General features: G+C 43.1%; 1 protein-coding gene across 3 annotated transcripts in view; it reads right to left on the minus strand.

Annotated features, from left to right (window-relative positions):
• Positions 1 to 26,867, minus strand: part of trio (trio Rho guanine nucleotide exchange factor) — a 274,438-nt gene that overhangs the window by 14,908 nt on the left and 232,663 nt on the right. For all 3 annotated transcript variants that reach the window (XM_067792358.1, XM_067792357.1, XM_067792356.1), the window contains 3 exons: positions 25,866 to 26,055; positions 25,639 to 25,776; positions 25,279 to 25,545 (listed from right to left, as the gene is read on the minus strand). In XM_067792358.1, coding sequence (XP_067648459.1) covers positions 25,279 to 25,545; positions 25,639 to 25,776; positions 25,866 to 26,055 — 595 coding nt within the window. The remainder of the gene's footprint in view (positions 1 to 25,278; positions 25,546 to 25,638; positions 25,777 to 25,865; positions 26,056 to 26,867) is intronic.

Raw genomic sequence — 26,867 nt, forward strand, 5'->3', positions numbered from 1 at the left:
CTCAAGAGCTACAAACCAATCATAGGCGAATGGAGTTTGCGGAAGCTTTTGCTGTAGGTAACGTATTCCGACCAATTAGGTCAACATTCACAATGCCTCAGCGCCAAGCGGTAGATCGTAATAACCAATCGATCTTGCGTTTCAATCAAAGTACGGTAAAAAGGCCAACCCCCATGGAAGTCGATAACGGTACAAGTTTTTATAAGCAGAGGACTAATCCTCAAAATTTCTCAAACGTTCAGCAACAACATAATAACTCATCGCAACATCAAACACCCAAATATACTGGAAAGCCACAGCATTTGAATTCTGATTTACCAGTAGCGTTGAAGCGTTCTCATGACCAATTACTTTCGGACTGTTCACCATTTCTAAAAATTAAAAAAACTAATTGTATGCTGGAAGAACAAAGTGCTTTTTTGAACGATGAAAAGTATCAAGACTGCACCGATAGCTCGTTTTACGAAATTGATTATTTAAATGAACATTATAATAATTATATTTCTCATGATAATGAACACTATAATCTTGATAAAGATATCGATGAGGAGATAAATCATTTAAACTGATATCGCTCCTGCCGTTTATTACTAAAAAGGCAAAAACGGCCAGGAGCTTCGAATTTTGATAGACACCGGCACGTCCAAAAATTACATTAAGGATCTCCCTTTTATTCAAGGTATTCAGTTTTTGGATAATCCATTTAAATTGACTTCAATAAACGGTGAAAATATTGTAAACCGAAAATGTTTCATTCACATTTTAAATAATACCTCGACGTTTTTCTTGCTACCGAATCTAAGAACGTTCGATGGTATCATAGGATATGATTTCCTGTAAAATATTAATGCAAAAATTGATACCGGTGAGGGGTATTTATTTTACCGTAATGGTAAAGTTAAATTACAGTATTTATCTTGTAATCAGGTTAATTCAATTGCAATAGAGGAAGAGTTTGATCCTCCATTAGTTCAAAAAAATTTCGGCAAGTTATAAAAAAGAACAATAATGATTTCGCTGACCCTAATAGGGCGTTGCCATATAACACTAGTGTGAAAGGCAGAATTCGAACAAATACAAATGATCCGATCTATAGTAAAAGTTACCCGTACCCCATTTCTGTGGCTCCATTCATCAATAATGAAATAAAAACTTTACTCAGAGATGGTATTATTAGGGAATCGTGTTCGCCATACAATTCTCATGTACACGTTGTTAGTAAGAAAGGCTTTGATGAAGATGGTAAGCCTAAACTAAGGATGGTGATCTACTTCAGGAAATTGAATGAGAAAACAATTCCTGATCGATACCCCATACCGGATACATCCGTAATCTTGGCTAACCTAGGTAGCTCCAAATTTTTTACAACATTAGACCTTAAGTCAGGGTTCCATCAGATTTTATTGTGTGAGGATGATAGGAAAAAACAGCATTCAATATAAATAATGGCAAATATGAATTTTGCAGATTGCCATTTGGCCTAAAAAACGCACCCAGTATCTTTCAAAGGGCCATTGACGATGTTTTACGCCAGGAAATAGGAAAATACTGCCATGTTTATGTCGATGACATATTTATATATTCTCCAGATGAAGAGTCACATTTAAACCACATTGACTGTATCCTGCAGAAACTTGAAAAGGCGGGAATGAGAGTATCAGCCGAGAAGTCGAGGTTTTTTAAAACCGAAGTGGAGTTTTTGGGGTTCCTTGTATCCGAGAAAGGTATAAAAACTTGCCCAGATAAGATTCACGACATCATAAACTACGAACCTCCAAGAACCCTTCGAGCACTTCGCTCATTTCTTGGGTTATCAGGGTATTACCGCCGTTTTGTGAAGGATTACGCTGCCATTGTAAAACCGTTGACAGTGTATCTTCGAGGTGAAAATGAACAAGTTGGTGCTAGGAATTCCAAAAACATAAAAATAGATTTTGACTTAAACGCCCTATGCGCATTTGAAAGAATAAAAAAGATATTAGCTTCCAAAGACGTGCTTCTCCAATATCCCGATTGTAACAAGCCCTTCGAGCTTACCACGGATGCTTCCTCTACTGCCCTAGGCGCAGTTTTATCCCAAAAGGGACGACCTATTACCATGATATCGCGAACACTTTCTGCTAGCGAACAAAATTATGCCACCAACGAGCGGGAACTTTTAGCTATTGTATGGGCATTAAAGAAACTTCGCCACTATTTGTGCGGGATTAAGGATGTCCATATTTTTACTGATCATCAACCGCTGATATTTTCGATGTCTGAAAAGAATCCCAATTCCAAGATGAAGAGGTGGCGATCGTTTTTAGAGGAATTCTCTCCCACTTTTCATTTCAAACCCGGAAAGGACAATAAAGTAGGTGAGGCACTTTCGCGACAGTTTGTCCAAAATTTGAGTGATAACGCTTCTAGTCAAACTGTGCATAGCGAAGTATCTTCGCGTAATACAATTAAAACGGTTAACTGTCCCATCAATCAATTTAAAAACGAACTTGTGCTATCAAAGTCTACCTCGTTTAGTAAATGTACCAAAATACTTTTCCAAAAATTTATTCGACACACAATTACATTTAACACTGTCGAAAATCTTATACAATGTTTAAAAAGCGCCATAAATACAAATACCACTAACGCAATCCACTGTGATCTTTCAACCTTAGCAGAAATACAAAATACATTAGTATCGGCATTCCCTGGTGTTAAATTCCTCCACACTGAAGTTATGGTCATAGATTTACCGAATAAAGATGATCAGTTGGAAGTAATAGCAACAGAGCACAATCGAGCTCATCGTGGCTTACACGAAAATTTTCGCCAAATTTTCAGCAATTACTTTTTTCCAAATATAAAAAAACTATTGAAAACAATGATTGCTAACTGCAAGATATGCTTGGAAAATAAGTACCAACGCAAACCACCTGATCCGGGGATTGGTAAATCTCCTATCCCACACCTCCATTTAGACATTTTTATAATTGGCAAGCAACTTTTCTTGACGTGTTTAGACAAATTGTCCAAATTTGCTGTTGTAAAGCCGATTACCTCAAGGTCAACAGTAGATATAAAGTATGCCTTATTAGAAATTTTTTTAGTATTTAGTAACACAAAAACCATCGTTTCTGATAACGAAAAGGCATTTCAATCGAATACCATAAAGGCCTTACTAAGGGATAATTTTGGAATAGACCAATTCTTTATACATACTCTTCATAGTGAAAGTAATGGTCAGGTGGAGAGGTTTCATTCCACATTATTAGAAATATCACGTTGCATAAAAGAACAACAGAAAGTAGAAGAAGTAATTGATTTGGTACTATTGGCAACTTATAAATATAATTGTAGCGTACATTCGGTAACTAAAATGAGACCAACTGATGTCTTTCACAATTTATCAGAAGAAAAATTAAGTGAGATAGAAAACGACTATTCGAAACTCAGTAGAAAAAGGTAAAATTTTGAAAACTTTTAGTCCTGGAGAAAAGGTGTTTTTGAGGCGGAATAAAAGGCTTGGAAGTAAATTAGATAAGGTCTTCGTAGAAAAGATTATTGAAAAAGATATTGGTACCACCGTTTTGATCGATGGAAGGAGAATCCACAAAAGCAATCTTCGTTAAGCGCAATTTCCATATAGATGCACCATAACAAATTAAAATCAAAACAACAATTGAAAAATAAAACAATAAAAAAAACAAAAACACTTTTCAATGATTTGAATTATCACATTGTTTTTCACAAGAAATGTACATATAACACTATTGAAAATTGAACATTAATAATTGCCATACTTAAATTTTCTACGTTTAAAATTGTCGCAGAACGCCCATTTGCCCTACACCGCATAAGGCTCATTTACGCTATTATGTCTATTGTAACCTCACATTTCATATTTGTATTTCATTTCATTTGTTTACTTCTTTATCTTTATTGCCTACTCATCATATTCTATATGTACTAAACTCGACTGAAATTTATCTACATATATATACATATGTACATTTAACTGTAAAATTGAATTCCATGTATTTTTGGCGATTAAGCGCGTTACTCCGTTTTGCTTGCTGAAACACGATTTAGTCGTTGGCCAGCAAACGGAGAAAAAACAGCAAAATAAACACAACTCGCTACACAACACGCACAACAAGCTATATTTGAACGCTAAAAATATATTGTTACTAATAAACCTATTGCTTATTATTTGGAAGGTGTACGTTAAATTTGCTCATCCAGGCCAACGACAAATTTTATTTTGCTTTTCGACAAGTTTTGCCTTTGTACAAGTTTATTTGCTTGTTCAACAAATTTCATTCATTTCATACAGTTTAGTTACAGGCCGCCGTATCACATTGATTGGAGTGAATCTTGTTGCCGCCCGTACACATCCACAAATGCTAGTACATACTCCACCACGTAGAAGCCCTCGCCTTAACAATAGTGTACAAATCACCAGTCAGAGTATGGCCGACAATAATTCGCCAACTTTGGAGTCAACCCCGGAAGAATCAACGGTCGTAGCCAATATCACCCAGCCAGATGTGAGTAACGATACCACCATAACGCCGCCCACGTCGGATGCCGACAGTTGTATCACTACAAATTCAGCCATGGGTGCTAATGCCGCCGAAGCTTCCAGAAACGCCACAGTGAGCATGCCTGCCCATTCAGCCTTCAACGTTAATGCCATGGAGCAACGCCTAGCTTTATTGGAAAACTATTTGCAAGCCACGCAAGTACAGTTAAGAGAGCGTGACATCGCAAACGAGAGTCTCAGAGCAGAAATATTACGAAGTGCCAGCTCTGCCGGAACATACGCCAGCAGCGCCGTCGTGGTATCGCATTCAGCAGTACCGCAGTCAACGCAAGCACCGCCGCCAGGTGCATATACATCAGAGCTCTTCCCAAATGCCAACTCTACCGTCACTTACGCCAGCAGCGCTGTCGCTGCATCGCAGCCAGCGATGTCGCAGCCAACGCCAGCACCGCCGCCGGGTGCATATACTAATGCACATCAATTAAACACTGGGGTCCATTATGATGTCAACTCACAGCCGCCAGCTCAACGCCATTTATTTGCCGAGTCCCGTTATGGCGTCAGTGCACAACCAACACCCTTTAGTACGGTGTCTTCAGCCAATAATTTGTACAATCCATACAATCATAGCTATGTGTTTTCATCACATTCGCCTAACTTATCCATGCCGCCGCCGTCTAACGCCAATACTCAAATGTATCCAGCGCCAACCGTATATATGCCACGGAAATTACTTGAGTTGCCAGAATTTAGTGGGCGTCCAGAAGAGTAGCCAGTATTTTATACAGCCTTTGTGGAGTCAACGGCAATGTATGGTTATTCTAATTTTGATAATAACCAGAGGCTGCAAAAGTGCTTGAAGGGTGACGCCCGTGAAATGGTCAAATCGCTTCTCATTCACCCGAACAACGTAAGCTGCATTATAGAACAACTGAAGAGCCGATTTGGACGTCCAGAGCAGCTCATTCGTAGCCAGCTGCAACAAGTAAAGGAGATTTCGCCAATCTCGGAAACCGCCTTGGGTAAGCTCGTTCCTTTTGCAACAAAGGTCAAAAATATTTGCGCATTTTTGCAATCCGCCAACGCCGACCACCATCTAGCCAACCCAATGTTGCTGGACGACTTAATCTCTAAACTCCCAATGAGTAAGCGTATCGAATGGGGCCGGTATGCAGTCACCGTGCAACCGCGAGCTATAACAGTACATTTTAGTGATTGGTTGACATCACTTGCCGATGTCATTTGTTCCATTCAGGACGAAAGCCAGTTCCTGGACATGACACAAAACGCCGAGTGCTACTACAAGTAGACGAAAAGCAAGAACAATGCAAATGCCCAGTTTGCCAGGTCAGCACAAACCATACGAGTGTAAACGTCTTCTCGACGCATCAGTTGCCAAGAGGTGGGCCAAAGAAAAATCTCATCACCTATGTTTTGCCTGCCTTAATGCAGGTCACTCCTCACGTGACTGCAGACAACGAAAGGTTTTTGGCATCAATGGATGCAATCGAATGCACAACAAATTGCTGCATGAATCCCACCCTGTTCATTCGCCAGTGCAATCATCATCGTCAACAAAGAAGGCCGTTCAATCCACACCAACTCAGCCATCGCCGCCAAAACAAGTGCCGCCAGCACAAGTAAATCATCAGCCAAATGATCCATCGGCTTCAGTGCTTAGTTGTGCCGCGGATTCAAAAGAAGGTAAACTGCTTTCGTATTCTGCCAGTCACGGTATACGGCAAGCAACGACATGTGAACACGTATGCCCTATTGGATGAAGGCTCGTCTGTCACAATGCTTGACAAAACATTAGCGCTGGAAATACACGGACAGCCGCACCACCTCAACGTTCAGTGGTTTGGTGGGCATGCCATACAAGAGCCAACCTCTTTGGTCGACATATGTATCAGTGGTGCAGGTATGTCAAAGAAACATAAAATGAAAAATGTGTATGTTGTAAAAAATCTTCAACTGCCATCACAAAGCCTTAGCCGTTCTGATTTAATATGCGAGAACAGACGAATGCGCCAGTTACCAGTGCAGCCGCAACCTAGTGTGGTGCCGAAAATACTTATAGGCATTGATAATTGTCACTTGGGTATCGCGTCAAAGACTGTTGCTATGCGTAAGAACGGTCCGTATGCAGCCAAACGGAACTGGGGTGGGTCGTGTTTGGTCCATCAAGCAACACTATGCCTAAGTCGCCAACATGCCTTTTGATGAACATAAACTCCGATGAAACTCTTCACAACATGGTAGCTGATTTCTTCGAAACCGAGAGTTTCGGTGTTAGAGCTGCAAAGCGTGTTGAGAGCGAAGCAGACGTCCGTGCCAGAGCCATGTTGGAAGCGACGACCCGCCGTATCGGTCCAAGGTTCGAAACTGGACTGTTATGGAAAGAAGACAACGTGCATCTGCCAGACAGCTACGATTTGGCACTCAAAAGGTTAGCGAGTGTAGAGAAACGGATGAATCGTGAGAACAGCTTTGCCGCCGCATACAAGCTCATGATTTCATCGTATATAGAAAAAGGTTATGCTCGTAAACCTGAACAGCGTGATGTCGACTCCATAACGCCATTCAGCTGGTATTTGCCGCACTTCCCAGTGACGAACCCGAATAAACCGAACAAACTACGAATAGTTTTCGATGCCGCAGCTGAGGTCAAAGGTGTTTCATTAAATCGCTATTTATTAAAGGGTCCCCAGGAATACAGGCCTTTGCCGTCAATCCTCTTTCACTTCCGTGAAGGAGCAGTGGGCGTATGCGGTGATATAAAGGAGATGTTTCACCAGGTGCTGATACGCCCAGAAGATAGAAAGGCACAGAGATTTCTGTGGAGGGATGGTGAAGCCGAACGACAACCAGATACATACGAAATGTGCGTGATGACATTCGGAGCTGCCTGCTCGCCCTGCATCGCACATTACATTAAAACACGAAACGCCCTTGAACATCAAAGTGATAACCCATGCACAGCCCGTGCAGTAAAAGCCATTTTGGATCATTTGGATCACGATTTTGTGGACAGCTTCGACACGTCAGAAGAAGCTATCGCAGTTGCCAACCAAGTGAAGTCCATTCACATGGATGCCGGTTTCGAAATGCGTAACTTTACGTCTAGTTCCTCGGAGGTTATCACGGCATTGGGTGAAATCGACGTCACAAAATCTCTTGTTAATAAAGATGGTATAAGTCTTGAGAAAGTACTTGGCCTATACTGGCAGCCAAATATAGATTGTTTCAACTTTAGCCTCAAATTCCATAACGTCAGTGAAGCCGTACTTGCCGGTGAACGACGCCCTACTAAGAGGGAGCTCCTAAGCGTGGTCATGTCGGTGTTCGACCCACTGGGATTTATTACGCACTTTGTCATCGGCGCGAGACTCCTAATGCGCGAGGCGTGGCGGCAAGAGGCCAGCTGGGATGAGCCGTTGTCCGACTATGTATCCGAGTTGTGGGAAAAGTGGGGTAATCAATTGCCATCAGTCACCAAATATGCCATTCTTCGGTACTATTTCCATGGAGGTAAGCCAAAAGAGCTACAACTGCACATTTTCGAGGACGCCAGCGAAAACGCATTTGCCGCTGTTGCCTATTGGCGGTCCACAAATGCTCGTGGAGACGTCGAAGTCACCTTCGTCTGCGCTAAGTCCAAGTGCGCACCACTGAAGCCGCTAACTGTGCCGCGCTTAGAACTACAAGCGGCGGTTTTAGGTACACGATGAAGCTACAAGCATCAACAACAAAGTTGCGTTTGCCCCAAACAGCCGTTGGGTACAGGGTCCACCATTTTTGCGTCAGCCAGAAAATACCTGACCTTCTGAAGAAGTTCTAGCCAAGCCACTGATCTGGATGACTGCAATGAAGAATTACGACCACAATACGCTTTAAACATCGTAAGTTATGACTTTATAAATTTTAATCGCTTCTCGTCGCTCAACAGGTTGGTAAGAACTACAGCCTGGGTAATCTTGTTTACTAAAATATGTCGACGCCAAGTTGAAATCTTAAGTAGTTGCTACGGATTGACGACCAGTGACTTGGAAAGAGCAAAACGCCTTCTATGTCGTTTCGTCCAGAATGAGTCCTTCAACGCCGAAATACAACAAATAAGTACAGGGCAAAGTATATCACGCCAAAGTTCTTTGCTACAACTATCGCCATATCTTGATGAAGAAGGAATTCTGCGTGTACGTGGGCGCATAGATGCTGCTAGTTGGTTGCCAATGGACGTGAGACACCACGTTATATTACCGCCTACACATACATTTACGAAACTAGTAACATTGCATCACCACACACTTATGGGTCATCAAAATACCGAAGCAACAATATGTTCCGTACGTCATTTATATTGGGTACCACGCCTACGAAGCCTTCTACGCAGCGTTATAGCCAACTGTCCAGTGTGCCGCCTTCGCAAGGCCATACCAGAGTTCCACCACTTATGGGACCACTCCCCATTGACAGGTTGACACCATACGTAAGACCGTTCACATACACGGGCCTCGACTATTTCGGTCCTGTATACGTAACGATGCGACGCAGTACAGAGAAGAGATGGGTGGCTCTCTTCACATGCCTTACCATACGTGCAGTGCACTTGGAGGTAGCCCACGACCTCAGCACTGATTCTTGCATAACAGTTATCCGAAACTTCATAAATCGTCGAGGTGTGCCAAAACGCCTGAGATCTGATAACGGAAAAAACTTCATCGGAACCAACAACGAAGCCAAGCGTTTTGCCGAAGTGTTCGACTGCACCCAAATACAGGGCGAATTGTCAAAACGTGGCATCGAGTGGCTCTTCAATTCGCCGCTCAATCCAGCCGAAGGAGGAACATGGGAACGCATGGTGCAGTCCATAAAAAGGGTATTACATCAGACGCTCAAAGAAGTCAAGCCGAGGGAACATACATTTAATTGTTTTTTGATCGAGGCCGAGAATATCGTCAACTCCCGTCCTCTTACACATTTGCCAATTGACGCGAAACAGGAACAGCCGTTAACACCAAATGACTTCTTATTGGGATCGGCTAATACTGCGCAAACACCAGGCTCATCCGAAGTCGTAACTGATACACTCGTTATCCGCCAACAATGGCGCATTGCTCGGCAAATTCGTGATCATTTTTGGAAACGCTGGATAGCGGAGTACCTCCCTACTTTAACACGTCGGGAGAAGTGGTGCCAACGTACGCAGCCAGTAAAAAGGGAGATCTAGTATTCCTATGCGATCCCAACGTTCCGCGAAGAGAATGGTGTCGGGGTGTAGTGGAGGAAATTTACCCTGGCCGAGATGGGGAAATTCGTCAAGTTGACGTGCGAACGGTGAAAATATTGTAAACCGAAAATGTTTCATTCACATTTTAAATAATACCTCGACGTTTTTCTTGCTACCGAATCTAAGAACGTTCGATGGTATCATAGGATATGATTTCCTGTAAAATATTAATGCAAAAATTGATACCGGTGAGGGGTATTTATTTTACCGTAATGGTAAAGTTAAATTACAGTATTTATCTTGTAATCAGGTTAATTCAATTGCAATAGAGGAAGAGTTTGATCCTCCATTAGTTCAAAAAAATTTCGGCAAGTTATAAAAAAGAACAATAATGATTTCGCTGACCCTAATAGGGCGTTGCCATATAACACTAGTGTGAAAGGCAGAATTCGAACAAATACAAATGATCCGATCTATAGTAAAAGTTACCCGTACCCCATTTCTGTGGCTCCATTCATCAATAATGAAATAAAAACTTTACTCAGAGATGGTATTATTAGGGAATCGTGTTCGCCATACAATTCTCATGTACACGTTGTTAGTAAGAAAGGCTTTGATGAAGATGGTAAGCCTAAACTAAGGATGGTGATCTACTTCAGGAAATTGAATGAGAAAACAATTCCTGATCGATACCCCATACCGGATACATCCGTAATCTTGGCTAACCTAGGTAGCTCCAAATTTTTTACAACATTAGACCTTAAGTCAGGGTTCCATCAGATTTTATTGTGTGAGGATGATAGGAAAAAACAGCATTCAATATAAATAATGGCAAATATGAATTTTGCAGATTGCCATTTGGCCTAAAAAACGCACCCAGTATCTTTCAAAGGGCCATTGACGATGTTTTACGCCAGGAAATAGGAAAATACTGCCATGTTTATGTCGATGACATATTTATATATTCTCCAGATGAAGAGTCACATTTAAACCACATTGACTGTATCCTGCAGAAACTTGAAAAGGCGGGAATGAGAGTATCAGCCGAGAAGTCGAGGTTTTTTAAAACCGAAGTGGAGTTTTTGGGGTTCCTTGTATCCGAGAAAGGTATAAAAACTTGCCCAGATAAGATTCACGACATCATAAACTACGAACCTCCAAGAACCCTTCGAGCACTTCGCTCATTTCTTGGGTTATCAGGGTATTACCGCCGTTTTGTGAAGGATTACGCTGCCATTGTAAAACCGTTGACAGTGTATCTTCGAGGTGAAAATGAACAAGTTGGTGCTAGGAATTCCAAAAACATAAAAATAGATTTTGACTTAAACGCCCTATGCGCATTTGAAAGAATAAAAAAGATATTAGCTTCCAAAGACGTGCTTCTCCAATATCCCGATTGTAACAAGCCCTTCGAGCTTACCACGGATGCTTCCTCTACTGCCCTAGGCGCAGTTTTATCCCAAAAGGGACGACCTATTACCATGATATCGCGAACACTTTCTGCTAGCGAACAAAATTATGCCACCAACGAGCGGGAACTTTTAGCTATTGTATGGGCATTAAAGAAACTTCGCCACTATTTGTGCGGGATTAAGGATGTCCATATTTTTACTGATCATCAACCGCTGATATTTTCGATGTCTGAAAAGAATCCCAATTCCAAGATGAAGAGGTGGCGATCGTTTTTAGAGGAATTCTCTCCCACTTTTCATTTCAAACCCGGAAAGGACAATAAAGTAGGTGAGGCACTTTCGCGACAGTTTGTCCAAAATTTGAGTGATAACGCTTCTAGTCAAACTGTGCATAGCGAAGTATCTTCGCGTAATACAATTAAAACGGTTAACTGTCCCATCAATCAATTTAAAAACGAACTTGTGCTATCAAAGTCTACCTCGTTTAGTAAATGTACCAAAATACTTTTCCAAAAATTTATTCGACACACAATTACATTTAACACTGTCGAAAATCTTATACAATGTTTAAAAAGCGCCATAAATACAAATACCACTAACGCAATCCACTGTGATCTTTCAACCTTAGCAGAAATACAAAATACATTAGTATCGGCATTCCCTGGTGTTAAATTCCTCCACACTGAAGTTATGGTCATAGATTTACCGAATAAAGATGATCAGTTGGAAGTAATAGCAACAGAGCACAATCGAGCTCATCGTGGCTTACACGAAAATTTTCGCCAAATTTTCAGCAATTACTTTTTTCCAAATATAAAAAAACTATTGAAAACAATGATTGCTAACTGCAAGATATGCTTGGAAAATAAGTACCAACGCAAACCACCTGATCCGGGGATTGGTAAATCTCCTATCCCACACCTCCATTTAGACATTTTTATAATTGGCAAGCAACTTTTCTTGACGTGTTTAGACAAATTGTCCAAATTTGCTGTTGTAAAGCCGATTACCTCAAGGTCAACAGTAGATATAAAGTATGCCTTATTAGAAATTTTTTTAGTATTTAGTAACACAAAAACCATCGTTTCTGATAACGAAAAGGCATTTCAATCGAATACCATAAAGGCCTTACTAAGGGATAATTTTGGAATAGACCAATTCTTTATACATACTCTTCATAGTGAAAGTAATGGTCAGGTGGAGAGGTTTCATTCCACATTATTAGAAATATCACGTTGCATAAAAAACAACAGAAAGTAGAAGAAGTAATTGATTTGGTACTATTGGCAACTTATAAATATAATTGTAGCGTACATTCGGTAACTAAAATGAGACCAACTGATGTCTTTCACAATTTATCAGAAGAAAAATTAAGTGAGATAGAAAACGACTATTCGAAACTCAGTAGAAAAAGGTAAAATTTTGGAAACTTTTAGTCCTGGAGAAAAGGTGTTTTTGAGGCGGAATAAAAGGCTTGGAAGTAAATTAGATAAGGTCTTCGTAGAAAAGATTATTGAAAAAGATATTGGTACCACCGTTTTGATCGATGGAAGGAGAATCCACAAAAGCAATCTTCGTTAAGCGCAATTTCCATATAGATGCACCATAACAAATTAAAATCAAAACAACAATTGAAAAATAAAACAATAAAAAAAACAAAAACACTTTTCAATGATTTGAATTATCACATTGTTTTTCACAAGAAATGTACATATAACACTATTGAAAATTGAACATTAATAATTGCCATACTTAAATTTTCTACGTTTAAAATTGTCGCAGAACGCCCATTTGCCCTACACCGCATAAGGCTCATTTACGCTATTATGTCTATTGTAACCTCACATTTCATATTTGTATTTCATTTCATTTGTTTACTTCTTTATCTTTATTGCCTACTCATCATATTCTATATGTACTAAACTCGACTGAAATTTATCTACATATATATACATATGTACATTTAACTGTAAAATTGAATTCCATGTATTTTTGGCGATTAAGCGCGTTACTCCGTTTTGCTTGCTGAAACACGATTTAGTCGTTGGCCAGCAAACGGAGAAAAAACAGCAAAATAAACACAACTCGCTACACAACACGCACAACAAGCTATATTTGAACGCTAAAAATATATTGTTACTAATAAACCTATTGCTTATTATTTGGAAGGTGTACGTTAAATTTGCTCATCCAGGCCAACGACAAATTTTATTTTGCTTTTCGACAAGTTTTGCCTTTGTACAAGTTTATTTGCTTGTTCAACAAATTTCATTCATTTCATACAGTTTAGTTACAGGCCGCCGTATCACATTGATTGGAGTGAATCTTGTTGCCGCCCGTACACATCCACAAATGCTAGTACATACTCCACCACGAAGAAGCCCTCGCCTTAACAATAGTGTACAAATCACCAGTCAGAGTATGGCCGACAATAATTCGCCAACTTTGGAGTCAACCCCGGAAGAATCAACGGTCGTAGCCAATATCACCCAGCCAGATGTGAGTAACGATACCACCATAACGCCGCCCACGTCGGATGCCGACAGTTGTATCACTACAAATTCAGCCATGGGTGCTAATGCCGCCGAAGCTTCCAGAAACGCCACAGTGAGCATGCCTGCCCATTCAGCCTTCAACGTTAATGCCATGGAGCAACGCCTAGCTTTATTGGAAAACTATTTGCAAGCCACGCAAGTACAGTTAAGAGAGCGTGACATCGCAAACGAGAGTCTCAGAGCAGAAATATTACGAAGTGCCAGCTCTGCCGGAACATACGCCAGCAGCGCCGTCGTGGTATCGCATTCAGCAGTACCGCAGTCAACGCAAGCACCGCCGCCAGGTGCATATACATCAGAGCTCTTCCCAAATGCCAACTCTACCGTCACTTACGCCAGCAGCGCTGTCGCTGCATCGCAGCCAGCGATGTCGCAGCCAACGCCAGCACCGCCGCCGGGTGCATATACTAATGCACATCAATTAAACACTGGGGTCCATTATGATGTCAACTCACAGCCGCCAGCTCAACGCCATTTATTTGCCGAGTCCCGTTATGGCGTCAGTGCACAACCAACACCCTTTAGTACGGTGTCTTTAGCCAATAATTTGTACAATCCATACAATCATAGCTATGTGTTTTCATCACATTCGCCTAACTTATCCATGCCGCCGCCGTCTAACGCCAATACTCAAATGTATCCAGCGCCAACCGTATATATGCCACGGAAATTACTTGAGTTGCCAGAATTTAGTGGGCGTCCAGAAGAGTAGCCAGTATTTTATACAGCCTTTGTGGAGTCAACGGCAATGTATGGTTATTCTAATTTTGATAATAACCAGAGGCTGCAAAAGTGCTTGAAGGGTGACGCCCGTGAAATGGTCAAATCGCTTCTCATTCACCCGAACAACGTAAGCTGCATTATAGAACAACTGAAGAGCCGATTTGGACGTCCAGAGCAGCTCATTCGTAGCCAGCTGCAACAAGTAAAGGAGATTTCGCCAATCTCGGAAACCGCCTTGGGTAAGCTCGTTCCTTTTGCAACAAAGGTCAAAAATATTTGCGCATTTTTGCAATCCGCCAACGCCGACCACCATCTAGCCAACCCAATGTTGCTGGACGACTTAATCTCTAAACTCCCAATGAGTAAGCGTATCGAATGGGGCCGGTATGCAGTCACCGTGCAACCGCGAGCTATAACAGTACATTTTAGTGATTGGTTGACATCACTTGCCGATGTCATTTGTTCCATTCAGGACGAAAGCCAGTTCCTGGACATGACACAAAACGCCGAGTGCTACTACAAGTAGACGAAAAGCAAGAACAATGCAAATGCCCAGTTTGCCAGGTCAGCACAAACCATACGAGTGTAAACGTCTTCTCGACGCATCAGTTGCCAAGAGGTGGGCCAAAGAAAAATCTCATCACCTATGTTTTGCCTGCCTTAATGCAGGTCACTCCTCACGTGACTGCAGACAACGAAAGGTTTTTGGCATCAATGGATGCAATCGAATGCACAACAAATTGCTGCATGAATCCCACCCTGTTCATTCGCCAGTGCAATCATCATCGTCAACAAAGAAGGCCGTTCAATCCACACCAACTCAGCCATCGCCGCCAAAACAAGTGCCGCCAGCACAAGTAAATCATCAGCCAAATGATCCATCGGCTTCAGTGCTTAGTTGTGCCGCGGATTCAAAAGAAGGTAAACTGCTTTCGTATTCTGCCAGTCACGGTATACGGCAAGCAACGACATGTGAACACGTATGCCCTATTGGATGAAGGCTCGTCTGTCACAATGCTTGACAAAACATTAGCGCTGGAAATACACGGACAGCCGCACCACCTCAACGTTCAGTGGTTTGGTGGGCATGCCATACAAGAGCCAACCTCTTTGGTCGACATATGTATCAGTGGTGCAGGTATGTCAAAGAAACATAAAATGAAAAATGTGTATGTTGTAAAAAATCTTCAACTGCCATCACAAAGCCTTAGCCGTTCTGATTTAATATGCGAGAACAGACGAATGCGCCAGTTACCAGTGCAGCCGCAACCTAGTGTGGTGCCGAAAATACTTATAGGCATTGATAATTGTCACTTGGGTATCGCGTCAAAGACTGTTGCTATGCGTAAGAACGGTCCGTATGCAGCCAAACGGAACTGGGGTGGGTCGTGTTTGGTCCATCAAGCAACACTATGCCTAAGTCGCCAACATGCCTTTTGATGAACATAAACTCCGATGAAACTCTTCACAACATGGTAGCTGATTTCTTCGAAACCGAGAGTTTCGGTGTTAGAGCTGCAAAGCGTGTTGAGAGCGAAGCAGACGTCCGTGCCAGAGCCATGTTGGAAGCGACGACCCGCCGTATCGGTCCAAGGTTCGAAACTGGACTGTTATGGAAAGAAGACAACGTGCATCTGCCAGACAGCTACGATTTGGCACTCAAAAGGTTAGCGAGTGTAGAGAAACGGATGAATCGTGAGAACAGCTTTGCCGCCGCATACAAGCTCATGATTTCATCGTGTATAGAAAAAGGTTATGCTCGTAAACCTGAACAGCGTGATGTCGACTCCATAACGCCATTCAGCTGGTATTTGCCGCACTTCCCAGTGACGAACCCGAATAAACCGAACAAACTACGAATAGTTTTCGATGCCGCAGCTGAGGTCAAAGGTGTTTCATTAAATCGCTATTTATTAAAGGGTCCCCAGGAATACAGGCCTTTGCCGTCAATCCTCTTTCACTTCCGTGAAGGAGCAGTGGGCGTATGCGGTGATATAAAGGAGATGTTTCACCAGGTGCTGATACGCCCAGAAGATAGAAAGGCACAGAGATTTCTGTGGAGGGATGGTGAAGCCGAACGACAACCAGATACATACGAAATGTGCGTGATGACATTCGGAGCTGCCTGCTCGCCCTGCATCGCACATTACATTAAAACACGAAACGCCCTTGAACATCAAAGTGATAACCCATGCACAGCCCGTGCAGTAAAAGCCATTTTGGATCATTTGGATCACGATTTTGTGGACAGCTTCGACACGTCAGAAGAAGCTATCGCAGTTGCCAACCAAGTGAAGTCCATTCACATGGATGCCGGTTTCGAAATGCGTAACTTTACGTCTAGTTCCTCGGAGGTTATCACGGCATTGGGTGAAATCGACGTCACAAAATCTCTTGTTAATAAAGATGGTATAAGTCTTGAGAAAGTACTTGGCCTATACTGGCAGCCAAATATAGATTGTTTCAACTTTAGCCTCAAATTCCATAACGTCAGTGAAGCCGTACTTGCCGGTGAACGACGCCCTACTAAGAGGGAGCTCCTAAGCGTGGTCATGTCGGTGTTCGACCCACTGGGATTTATTACGCACTTTGTCATCGGCGCGAGACTCCTAATGCGCGAGGCGTGGCGGCAAGAGGCCAGCTGGGATGAGCCGTTGTCCGACTATGTATCCGAGTTGTGGGAAAAGTGGGGTAATCAATTGCCATCAGTCACCAAATATGCCATTCTTCGGTACTATTTCCATGGAGGTAAGCCAAAAGAGCTACAACTGCACATTTTCGAGGACGCCAGCGAAAACGCATTTGCCGCTGTTGCCTATTGGCGGTCCACAAATGCTCGTGGAGACGTCGAAGTCACCTTCGTCTGCGCTAAGTCCAAGTGCGCACCACTGAAGCCGCTAACTGTGCCGCGCTTAGAACTACAAGCGGCGGTTTTAGGTACACGATGAAGCTACAAGCATCAACAACAAAGTTGCGTTTGCCCCAAACAGCCGTTGGGTACAGGGTCCACCATTTTTGCGTCAGCCAGAAAATACCTGGCCTTCTGAAGAAGTTCTAGCCAAGCCACTGATCTGGATGACTGCAATGAAGAATTACGACCACAATACGCTTTAAACATCGTAAGTTATGACTTTATAAATTTTAATCGCTTCTCGTCGCTCAACAGGTTGGTAAGAACTACAGCCTGGGTAATCTTGTTTACTAAAATATGTCGACGCCAAGTTGAAATCTTAAGTAGTTGCTACGGATTGACGACCAGTGACTTGGAAAGAGCAAAACGCCTTCTATGTCGTTTCGTCCAGAATGAGTCCTTCAACGCCGAAATACAACAAATAAGTACAGGGCAAAGTATATCACGCCAAAGTTCTTTGCTACAACTATCGCCATATCTTGATGAAGAAGGAATTCTGCGTGTACGTGGGCGCATAGATGCTGCTAGTTGGTTGCCAATGGACGTGAGACACCACGTTATATTACCGCCTACACATACATTTACGAAACTAGTAACATTGCATCACCACACACTTATGGGTCATCAAAATACCGAAGCAACAATATGTTCCGTACGTCATTTATATTGGGTACCACGCCTACGAAGCCTTCTACGCAGCGTTATAGCCAACTGTCCAGTGTGCCGCCTTCGCAAGGCCATACCAGAGTTCCACCACTTATGGGACCACTCCCCATTGACAGGTTGACACCATACGTAAGACCGTTCACATACACGGGCCTCGACTATTTCGGTCCTGTATACGTAACGGTGCGACGCAGTACAGAGAAGAGATGGGTGGCTCTCTTCACATGCCTTACCATACGTGCAGTGCACTTGGAGGTAGCCCACGACCTCAGCACTGATTCTTGCATAACAGTTATCCGAAACTTCATAAATCGTCGAGGTGTGCCAAAACGCCTGAGATCTGATAACGGAAAAAACTTCATCGGAACCAACAACGAAGCCAAGCGTTTTGCCGAAGTGTTCGACTGCACCCAAATACAGGGCGAATTGTCAAAACGTGGCATCGAGTGGCTCTTCAATTCGCCGCTCAATCCAGCCGAAGGAGGAACATGGGAACGCATGGTGCAGTCCATAAAAAGGGTATTACATCAGACGCTCAAAGAAGTCAAGCCGAGGGAACATACATTTAATTGTTTTTTGATCGAGGCCGAGAATATCGTCAACTCCCGTCCTCTTACACATTTGCCAATTGACGCGAAACAGGAACAGCCGTTAACACCAAATGACTTCTTATTGGGATCGGCTAATACTGCGCAAACACCAGGCTCATCCGAAGTCGTAACTGATACACTCGTTATCCGCCAACAATGGCGCATTGCTCGGCAAATTCGTGATCATTTTTGGAAACGCTGGATAGCGGAGTACCTCCCTACTTTAACACGTCGGGAGAAGTGGTGCCAACGTACGCAGCCAGTAAAAAGGGAGATCTAGTATTCCTATGCGATCCCAACGTTCCGCGAAGAGAATGGTGTCGGGGTGTAGTGGAGGAAATTTACCCTGGCCGAGATGGGGAAATTCGTCAAGTTGACGTGCGAACTGTTCAAGGAGTGAAGCGGAGAGCTGTGTCCAAATTGGCCGTTCTGGATGTAGTTGTTGGTGAATCGGATTAATTCACGGGGGTGGGAATGTCGCAGAACGCCCATTTGCCCTACACCGCATAAGGCTCTTTTACGCTATTATGTCTATTGTAATCTCACATTTCATATTTGTATTTAATTTCATTTGTTTAGGTTAGGTTAGGTTGGGGTGGCTGCCCGAGGGCACACTTAGGCCAGTAGTACTAGGCCCGTTGTGATACCACGAAAAACACCGTTACCTCTCCTCTTCGAACCATTTTGAGGACCTGATTAAATCTACCAGGTCCTTGACGTCATGCTCCACAACCTGACTCATAGTATCAAGAAATGGAGCTCCCAGAAAGCGCTGCCGTGCTCCGCTTAGCGCTGGGCAGTTGCAAATGAGGTGAACCACCGTTTCCTCCTCCTCATCTTCTTTACAACTCCTACAGCAACGACGATAAGGCGCTCCTAGCCTTTCTGCATGCCTACCTATGAGGCAATGACCCGTTAGTGCCCCTACAAGTGTGGAAATTGTATCCCTTCTTAGGTTGTAAACGTGACGGGACCTTTTAGGATCCCATTTAGGCCAGGTTTCTTTCGACGTTCGACATCCCGGTGTTTGTAGCCATCTTTCGTCGGCTTGACGGTAGATGTGCTCTTTTAGCATTAGCTTGCATGTGGACAGGGGCATACCTAAGCGTTCTTGTTCAGGAAGAACCTGCTTGGTTGTACCCTGCCTAGCGAGTTCATCTGCAATACAGTTTCCCTCGATATCCCTATGTCCAGGGACCCCTGTGAGGTGTACACGGTTCTGTTGAGCCATCTCTTGAAGAGATCGGCGACAGTTTAGTGCTAGTTCAGAATTGAACGAGTGGGAGCCCAGAGATTTTATGGCAGCTTGGCTGTCGTTGAAGATAAAAATTTCTTTGTCGACAATGTATGTCCCTATCCTAGCTGCGGCTTCCATTATGGCTGCAACTTCTGCCTGGAATACACTGCAGTGGTCGGGTAGTCTGAATGAGAGCTGGAGGTCAAGGTACCTTGAGTATACTCCACCCCCAACTCTCCCGTTTAGCTTGGAGCCGTCCGTGTATATGGAAATGCTGTTGCCCATAGCAAGGCACTTGTCCGACTCCGTCCAGTCATCCCTGCTGGGTATGTTTATCTTAAAGTTGGTTTCCGCAACTGTTGTGGTCGCACAGCGATCCGTGCTAGGAGGGAGACAACTGTATTTGTTTAGTATACTTGAGTGTCCTGTGGTCCTGTTGTTCCAGCACGACAACTCCCTTAGACGCAGGGCTGACGTTGCCGCTGCTCGATGACCAGCCAGATCCAGTTTCATTTGTTTACTTCTTTATCTTTATTGCCTACTCATCATATTCTATATGTACTAAACTCGACTGAAATTTATCTACATATACATACATATGTACATTTAACTGTAAAATTGAATTCCATGTATTTTTGGCGATTAAGCGCGTTACTCCGTGTAGGTCAGGGAAACAGACTCTTAGTCCCTACCTCCGTTTGCACCGTTTGCCAGCACAGAATATATATGTTTGCGACATCCGCCCAATGCAGCTCCTGCCTTGGGTGGTGCCACTTCCCTAGATGTTCTGGTCTCCGCGACGGCAACCCCCCGACGGGTTTCATCGCGCCATGTTGCCAGGTCGCCAACCCAAATCCTCCGGGTACCCCAATGCTTGCCCAAGGACGCCCAGTCCTAGGGCCACAACAGCAATTGCGTCCTGGCCTTCCCCAACCCAGGCGTAGTCACCCGTCACTTACCCCCAGAGTGGCGACGTCTCCCCTTATGCACTTCAGAATTCTGCAGTTAAACTGTAATGGACTAACTGGGAAGATTACGGAGATAGTCGATTTCATGAAGCGCCACAACATCCGCATTGCTGCGATTCAAGAGACTAAACTCACAGCAAGATCTGCATTGCAGACCTGCTCTGGGTATAACGTCCACAGGAAAGACCGCGAGAGCGGAAATGGAGGCGGTCTCGCGTTTATCATACACCACTCTGTGCAATATTATATATTTGATCCTGGCATCGACCGCAGGGACAATGTCTTAGAACGTCAAGGCCTATCTGTCCGGTCAGGCGATGCAAACCTAGAAATCATCAACATCTACATCCCTCCTGCCACCTGTTGCCCCAGTGGATACCGCCCTTATATCAGGGCCTTACTCACTGGCAACAATCGCATTATCTTAGGCGATTTCAATGCCCATCATGATCTATGGCATTCAAACTTGCGGGCGGACAGTAGGGGTGAGATGTTGGCGGATCAAATAGAAGAAATGACGTTCTGCACAATAAACGGAGACGCCCCCACACGTATGGTAGGAAGCTGTCACAGCTCGCCAGATATCTCAATCGTGAGCGCAGAACTCGTAAACTGCGTCAACTGGCAGCCGATGGTAACATTGGCATCCGACCACCTGCCCATACTTATTTCGCTTGAGCGTACCGCCGACTTCATCGTCACTTAAAAACGCACTTTCATAAACTTCAAAAAAGGAAAGGGGGAAGAATATAAATCCTTTACAGACACCCGCCTAGCTGCCCTCCCTATCCCGACTGATGCCCACCAAGGGGAGTGTGCCTTCCGTAAGGTCATTAAATCCGCCTCGGCACATTTCATTCCCGCCGGGAGAATTCCCGAAATCCGGCCCCACTTCCCGGCGGAGGCTGCAAACTTAGCGAGAGAACGTGACCTTATAAGACAGCTTGATCCAGGCGACCCCCAAATAAGGGATATAAACCAACGCATCAGATTGCTTGTGGATGATCACAAGCGGGCGAAATGGGAGGAGCACCTAAGAGGTTGTAACCTCTCTACCGGTGTGGGTAAACTTTGGTCCACCGTAAAGTCCCTATCGAATCCGACTAAGGACAAAGACAAAGTTTCCATCGCCTTTGGCGACAAAGTGCTGTCGGACGCGTAAAAATGCGCGAGCGCTTTCTGCCGACAATATATAATGCATCCTACGGTCGACAAAGATAGACGGAGAGCCAACAGACGCGCACATAAACACAAATTCAGCGCGTCATCAATCACCATCACCGCTAAAGAGGTTGAGGACGCCATTGGTCGTGCTAAACCATCCAAAGCAGTGTGCCCAGACGGCATAGCCATGCCGATGCTTAAAAACCTAGGGAAAGAGGGTTTCAAATATTTAGCGCATGTCTTCAATCTGTCTCTTTCCACCTTTGTCATACCTGAGAAATGGAAAATGGCCAAGGTGGTCCCGCTACTAAAGCCTGGGAAACCAGCTAACATAGGTGAGTCGTATCGTCCGATATCTCTCCTATCGCCAGTGGCAAAGACGCCTTATTTCCAAGCAAATTTGCAGCTAGCCCCTCATCAGCATGGCTTCAGAAAACTCCATAGCACTACCACCGCGCTAAATGCCATTAGCACCCAGATAAATTGCGGTTTAAATCAATACCCCAACCATAGAACAGTACTCGTAGCACTAGACCTATCAAAAGCTTTTGATACGGTCAACCATGGCTCGTTACTGCAGGACCTGGAAGGGTCTACCCTTCCCCCATGTCTTAAAAGGTGGACCGCAAATTATCTGGGTGGTCGGCAGGCATCGGTGCAATTTAGAAACGAAACATCAAAACCAAGGAGAATTAAACAGGGGGTGCCACAGGGTGGTGTACTATCCCCACTTTTGTTTAATTTCTACATATCTAAGCTACCTTCACCACCGGAAGGAGTCACAATCGTTTCCTACGCCGATGACTGCACAATAATGGCCACAGGCCCAGGCCCAAAGATCGATGCGCTATGCAATAAAATAAACGGCTACCTCCCTGATCTCTCCAGTTTTTTCGCCTCGCGAAACCTGGCATTATCACCGACTAAATCTTCCGCGACCTTATTTACAACATGGACGCCCCAAATGTCGACCATTTTGAACATCCACGTCGATGGCACCACGCTACCGACTGCCCTACACCCCAAAATCTTGGGTGTGACGTTTGATCAGGATCTACATTTTGGTGAGCACGCAGCCGCAACTGTTCCGAAAATTCAGAGCCGTAACAAAATCCTCAAATCCCTCGCTGGCAGTACTTGGGGAAAAGATAAAGAAACGCTCATGACTACATACAAAGCAATTAGCCAGCCGATTACGTGCTACGCGTCACCCATATGGTCGCCAAGCCTAAAAATCACCCACTGGAAGAAACTACAGGCCTGCCAAAATACTGCTCTCAGAATCGCCACGGGCTGTCTTCTTATGTCCCCAGAACACCATCTGCATAATGAGGCGAGAATACTCCCCATCAGGGAGAGAAATGAGATGCTGACCAAACAGTTCCTGTTGAATACCCAGAAACCTGGGCATCCCAACAGACATCTGATTGATGAACCAGCACCGCCTAGGGGCTTAAAGAGTCATCTCCGTAAGCATTTTGAGGAAATACGGCACCTGAGAACCCAGCCGTATGAAGTGGAAAAACACAAGCAGGTCCTTGGTGAACTCCATAAACAGGCGGCGGACCTTTATGCCGGGAACTGCCCTGTGAATCCAGTACTTAACGAAAATTATCCAAAACTTGCGGAAGAGGAACGCATACTCCCCAGGGAAACGCGTGTCACTCTTGCTCAACTTCGTTCTGGATACTGTAACAAGTTAAACTCTTACCTATCCATAATCAACCCCGACATACAAAATGTATGCCCCGCTTGCAATGTGTCCCCACATGACACCAACCATCTCTTCAATTGTAATGTGGAACCAACGCCTCTAACACCCCTTTCCTTATGGTCCACCCCTGTTGAAACGGCAAGTTTCCTTGGACTCCCGTTAGAGGATATTGATGACAATTTGTGATCGGTTGCGGCTATTAGGTGGGGCGAGCATTGCTACAACAACAACAACAACAACTGCGTTTTGCTTGCTGAAACACGATTTAGTCGTTGGCCAGCAAACGGAGAAAAAACAGCAAAATAAACACAACTCGCTACACAACACGCACAACAAGCTACATTTGAACGCTAAAAATATATTGTTACTAATAAACCTATTGCTTATTATTTGGAAGGTGTGGAACGTTAAATTTGCTCATCCAGGCCAACGACAAAAATATTGTTATCAAAGAATCTAAGCCCTACATTTGTATCGTTGTGCTAACTTCACGCACGGTGTAAAACAGTACACCTGAACGAACGGAGGACGTTTAGTGCTTAAGAAAGGGGGTAGTTAACATAGTAGCTAGAATCGCATTTAAATATGCTGCTCCTCCCGACATGTATGCTGGGTTAAGTCACCAAAGCGCGGTATATTTGTATCCGCATGTGAACATAGGTACAAACATTATCATTATCAATATCAATGTTATCAATATAAGCAAATGTGCTTGACAACAACAACAGCGAGTTAGCGCTTTCAAACTTTACTTGTTGCTGTCTGAGTGAAATATCGGGACTTTACTTCCAGGAATGCAAAGCAACAATACCATAAAAGCAAAGCAAGAAAATTATAATTACCAACAATGTGGCTTAGCACTTCAAAACCTTATTTGTTGCTGGCTGCCTAGAATATTTCAACTTCGCCCAGGAATGCACGCTTACGGTAACCAAGCCAAGTTCTTTTTAATCACCTCTTCGCGGCAACGATGACACACCTACATTTGAAACGGTTCGATAGGCTTAGAGCTAGAGGCAATTAGTTTTAAGAATCAATTTGTAAAGTTGATCGGAGGAAGGCGAGTCGTATCGCTATCAAATAAATATATTGTAAAACACAATTGTCACAATCATTAACTTACACAATGGCCACCAGAGGGTTATGTCTCCGCTTTTCGGTACACCCTGTGCTGTAGCTAGTTATTTAACCAACGTAAACGTATACGCGTGTAAAAAACACAGCTAATACTACCTTAGTTTTAGTGGTTCAGTCTTTGATTATTGAGCAATCTATGTCAATTGAAAGCGCACGAATGTGCAAGGAAATTACGACCGCTGCTTTACACTAAATAATTAGTAATTGTATTTCATGTTTAGAACTGTTAGTACTAAACAATTTGTACGCCCCAAATTCACATGCTTAACACTCCCTAAGTTTCAAATTTACCATTTTCGAGAATTTTTGAAGATAGAAAAGTTGGACGTCTCAGAGAAACGAATCCACTCACATGTGTTCAACTTCTTTCTAATCAACAACAAACAAGATCTACGTACTCCGAAGCCAAATTGTTTGCACATCAAACAAACATTTTTTTAACTTACCTGTAAATGCCAACGATACGTATATGTTGGACTACTATATTGTAGTTTTTTGCCATCAATATCCGCAAAAATAATACTTTGTTCGAATAGAAAAACATACAATTCACGCGGTTTTTGCATCATATAGGCATTGCGTTCAGCGCCTTTCTCATCCTCCACACAGGTAAGTTTGTCATGCAGCAGCAATTTGCCTTGCGCAGTAATTTTGCCTTCGAATTTTTGTAAGCGACGCAATTCCATCGCCTCATTAGCAGCCTTACAAATCATCTTAAAAATTAGTTAGAAAAACAGTTAAATTAATATTGTGTTAAAACAAATAGAAAAAAAGAACAAAACAAAAAGCCAAACAACAATATTTACCCCCATAACGCGCATAGCTTCTTCAATGCCAACAACTTCAGCATCACGTCCAGCGGCTCTGGCATGTTTGGCAATTTCTCTAAATAATAATTCATATTTGGGTAATCTTTGCACTGGTTTTATGAGCAAATCGTTCAGCTAAATAATTTGTGCGATAAAATAAGCAAAAATATATATTGAAATAAGACATTGACATTGATATTGCGATAAGGCGATGAGTTACATACATCCAAACGACTACCTAGTTTTTGTCGTATTTGGTCAAAATATAAAAGATGTGTTGTCACAATGTGATCTGATACTGGCTTATTTTGGTAATATTTATTATACATATCAAATTTGGGTAAATAACGTTTTATGATTGGGCCCAGATCGGCAGGAGAGTTGCGGCAACGCACCAATGCTTCCAAAAAGAATCTGCAAATATATATATTTTAGAAATTAAATTTAATAATAGAAAATATTCTGTGGGGCAGTTATTTTTGTTTTTTATACTCAGCTTAGCACAGCTCACAGAGTATATTAATTTTGTTCGCATAACGGTGCCCCGTAACGGCATAAACTAATCGAGATAGATATAGACTTGTGGCAACGCCAAACAAATATATTCGCTGGCAACCATCGTCACGTTGACAAGTAATTTTTTCCTTTCGTTTTAATCTTAGATTCTTACCTTCATTTTGTATTAAGGATTCAATAAAATTTCGTTGAGCAATTAACACGCGATATTTTATATTGGTGACCCCGAGACAGTAAATGAAAAAAAAAACGGAATACAATTTTCGATCAAAAACTACAGATTCCACCATGACGGAGTTAGATGCAATCAAAAAACAGTTAAATGACGCATCAGTCAACAACCAAGCACCAGTGCGAACTTGCGCCAAGTGTCCATTCCAACTTTCAATCGAGGAAACCCACTTATTTGGTTTGCTCAACTGGAACGTGCGTTTCGACTGAACAACATCACAGTTGACAACGACAATTTGACATAACCTCAATCAAATTAGAAGATGATGTCTTACTCCACGCGGAAGACCTCATACTACACCCGCCGGAAAACAACAGGTACGACACTTTAAAGCAGCACATAATAAAAAAGTTCACGGATTCTCCAGAAACAAAACTTCATAAATATGCTGGCACAAATGCGCCGTTTGTCACCAGAGGACAGTACCGGCCTTCTTCGTGTGCTATTTCTTCGGCAGATGCCAGCATCCATTAGGCTA

Source organism: Eurosta solidaginis, chromosome 5 (assembly GCF_040869045.1).
Source record: "Eurosta solidaginis isolate ZX-2024a chromosome 5, ASM4086904v1, whole genome shotgun sequence".
Lineage (NCBI taxonomy): Eukaryota > Metazoa > Arthropoda > Insecta > Diptera > Tephritidae > Eurosta > Eurosta solidaginis.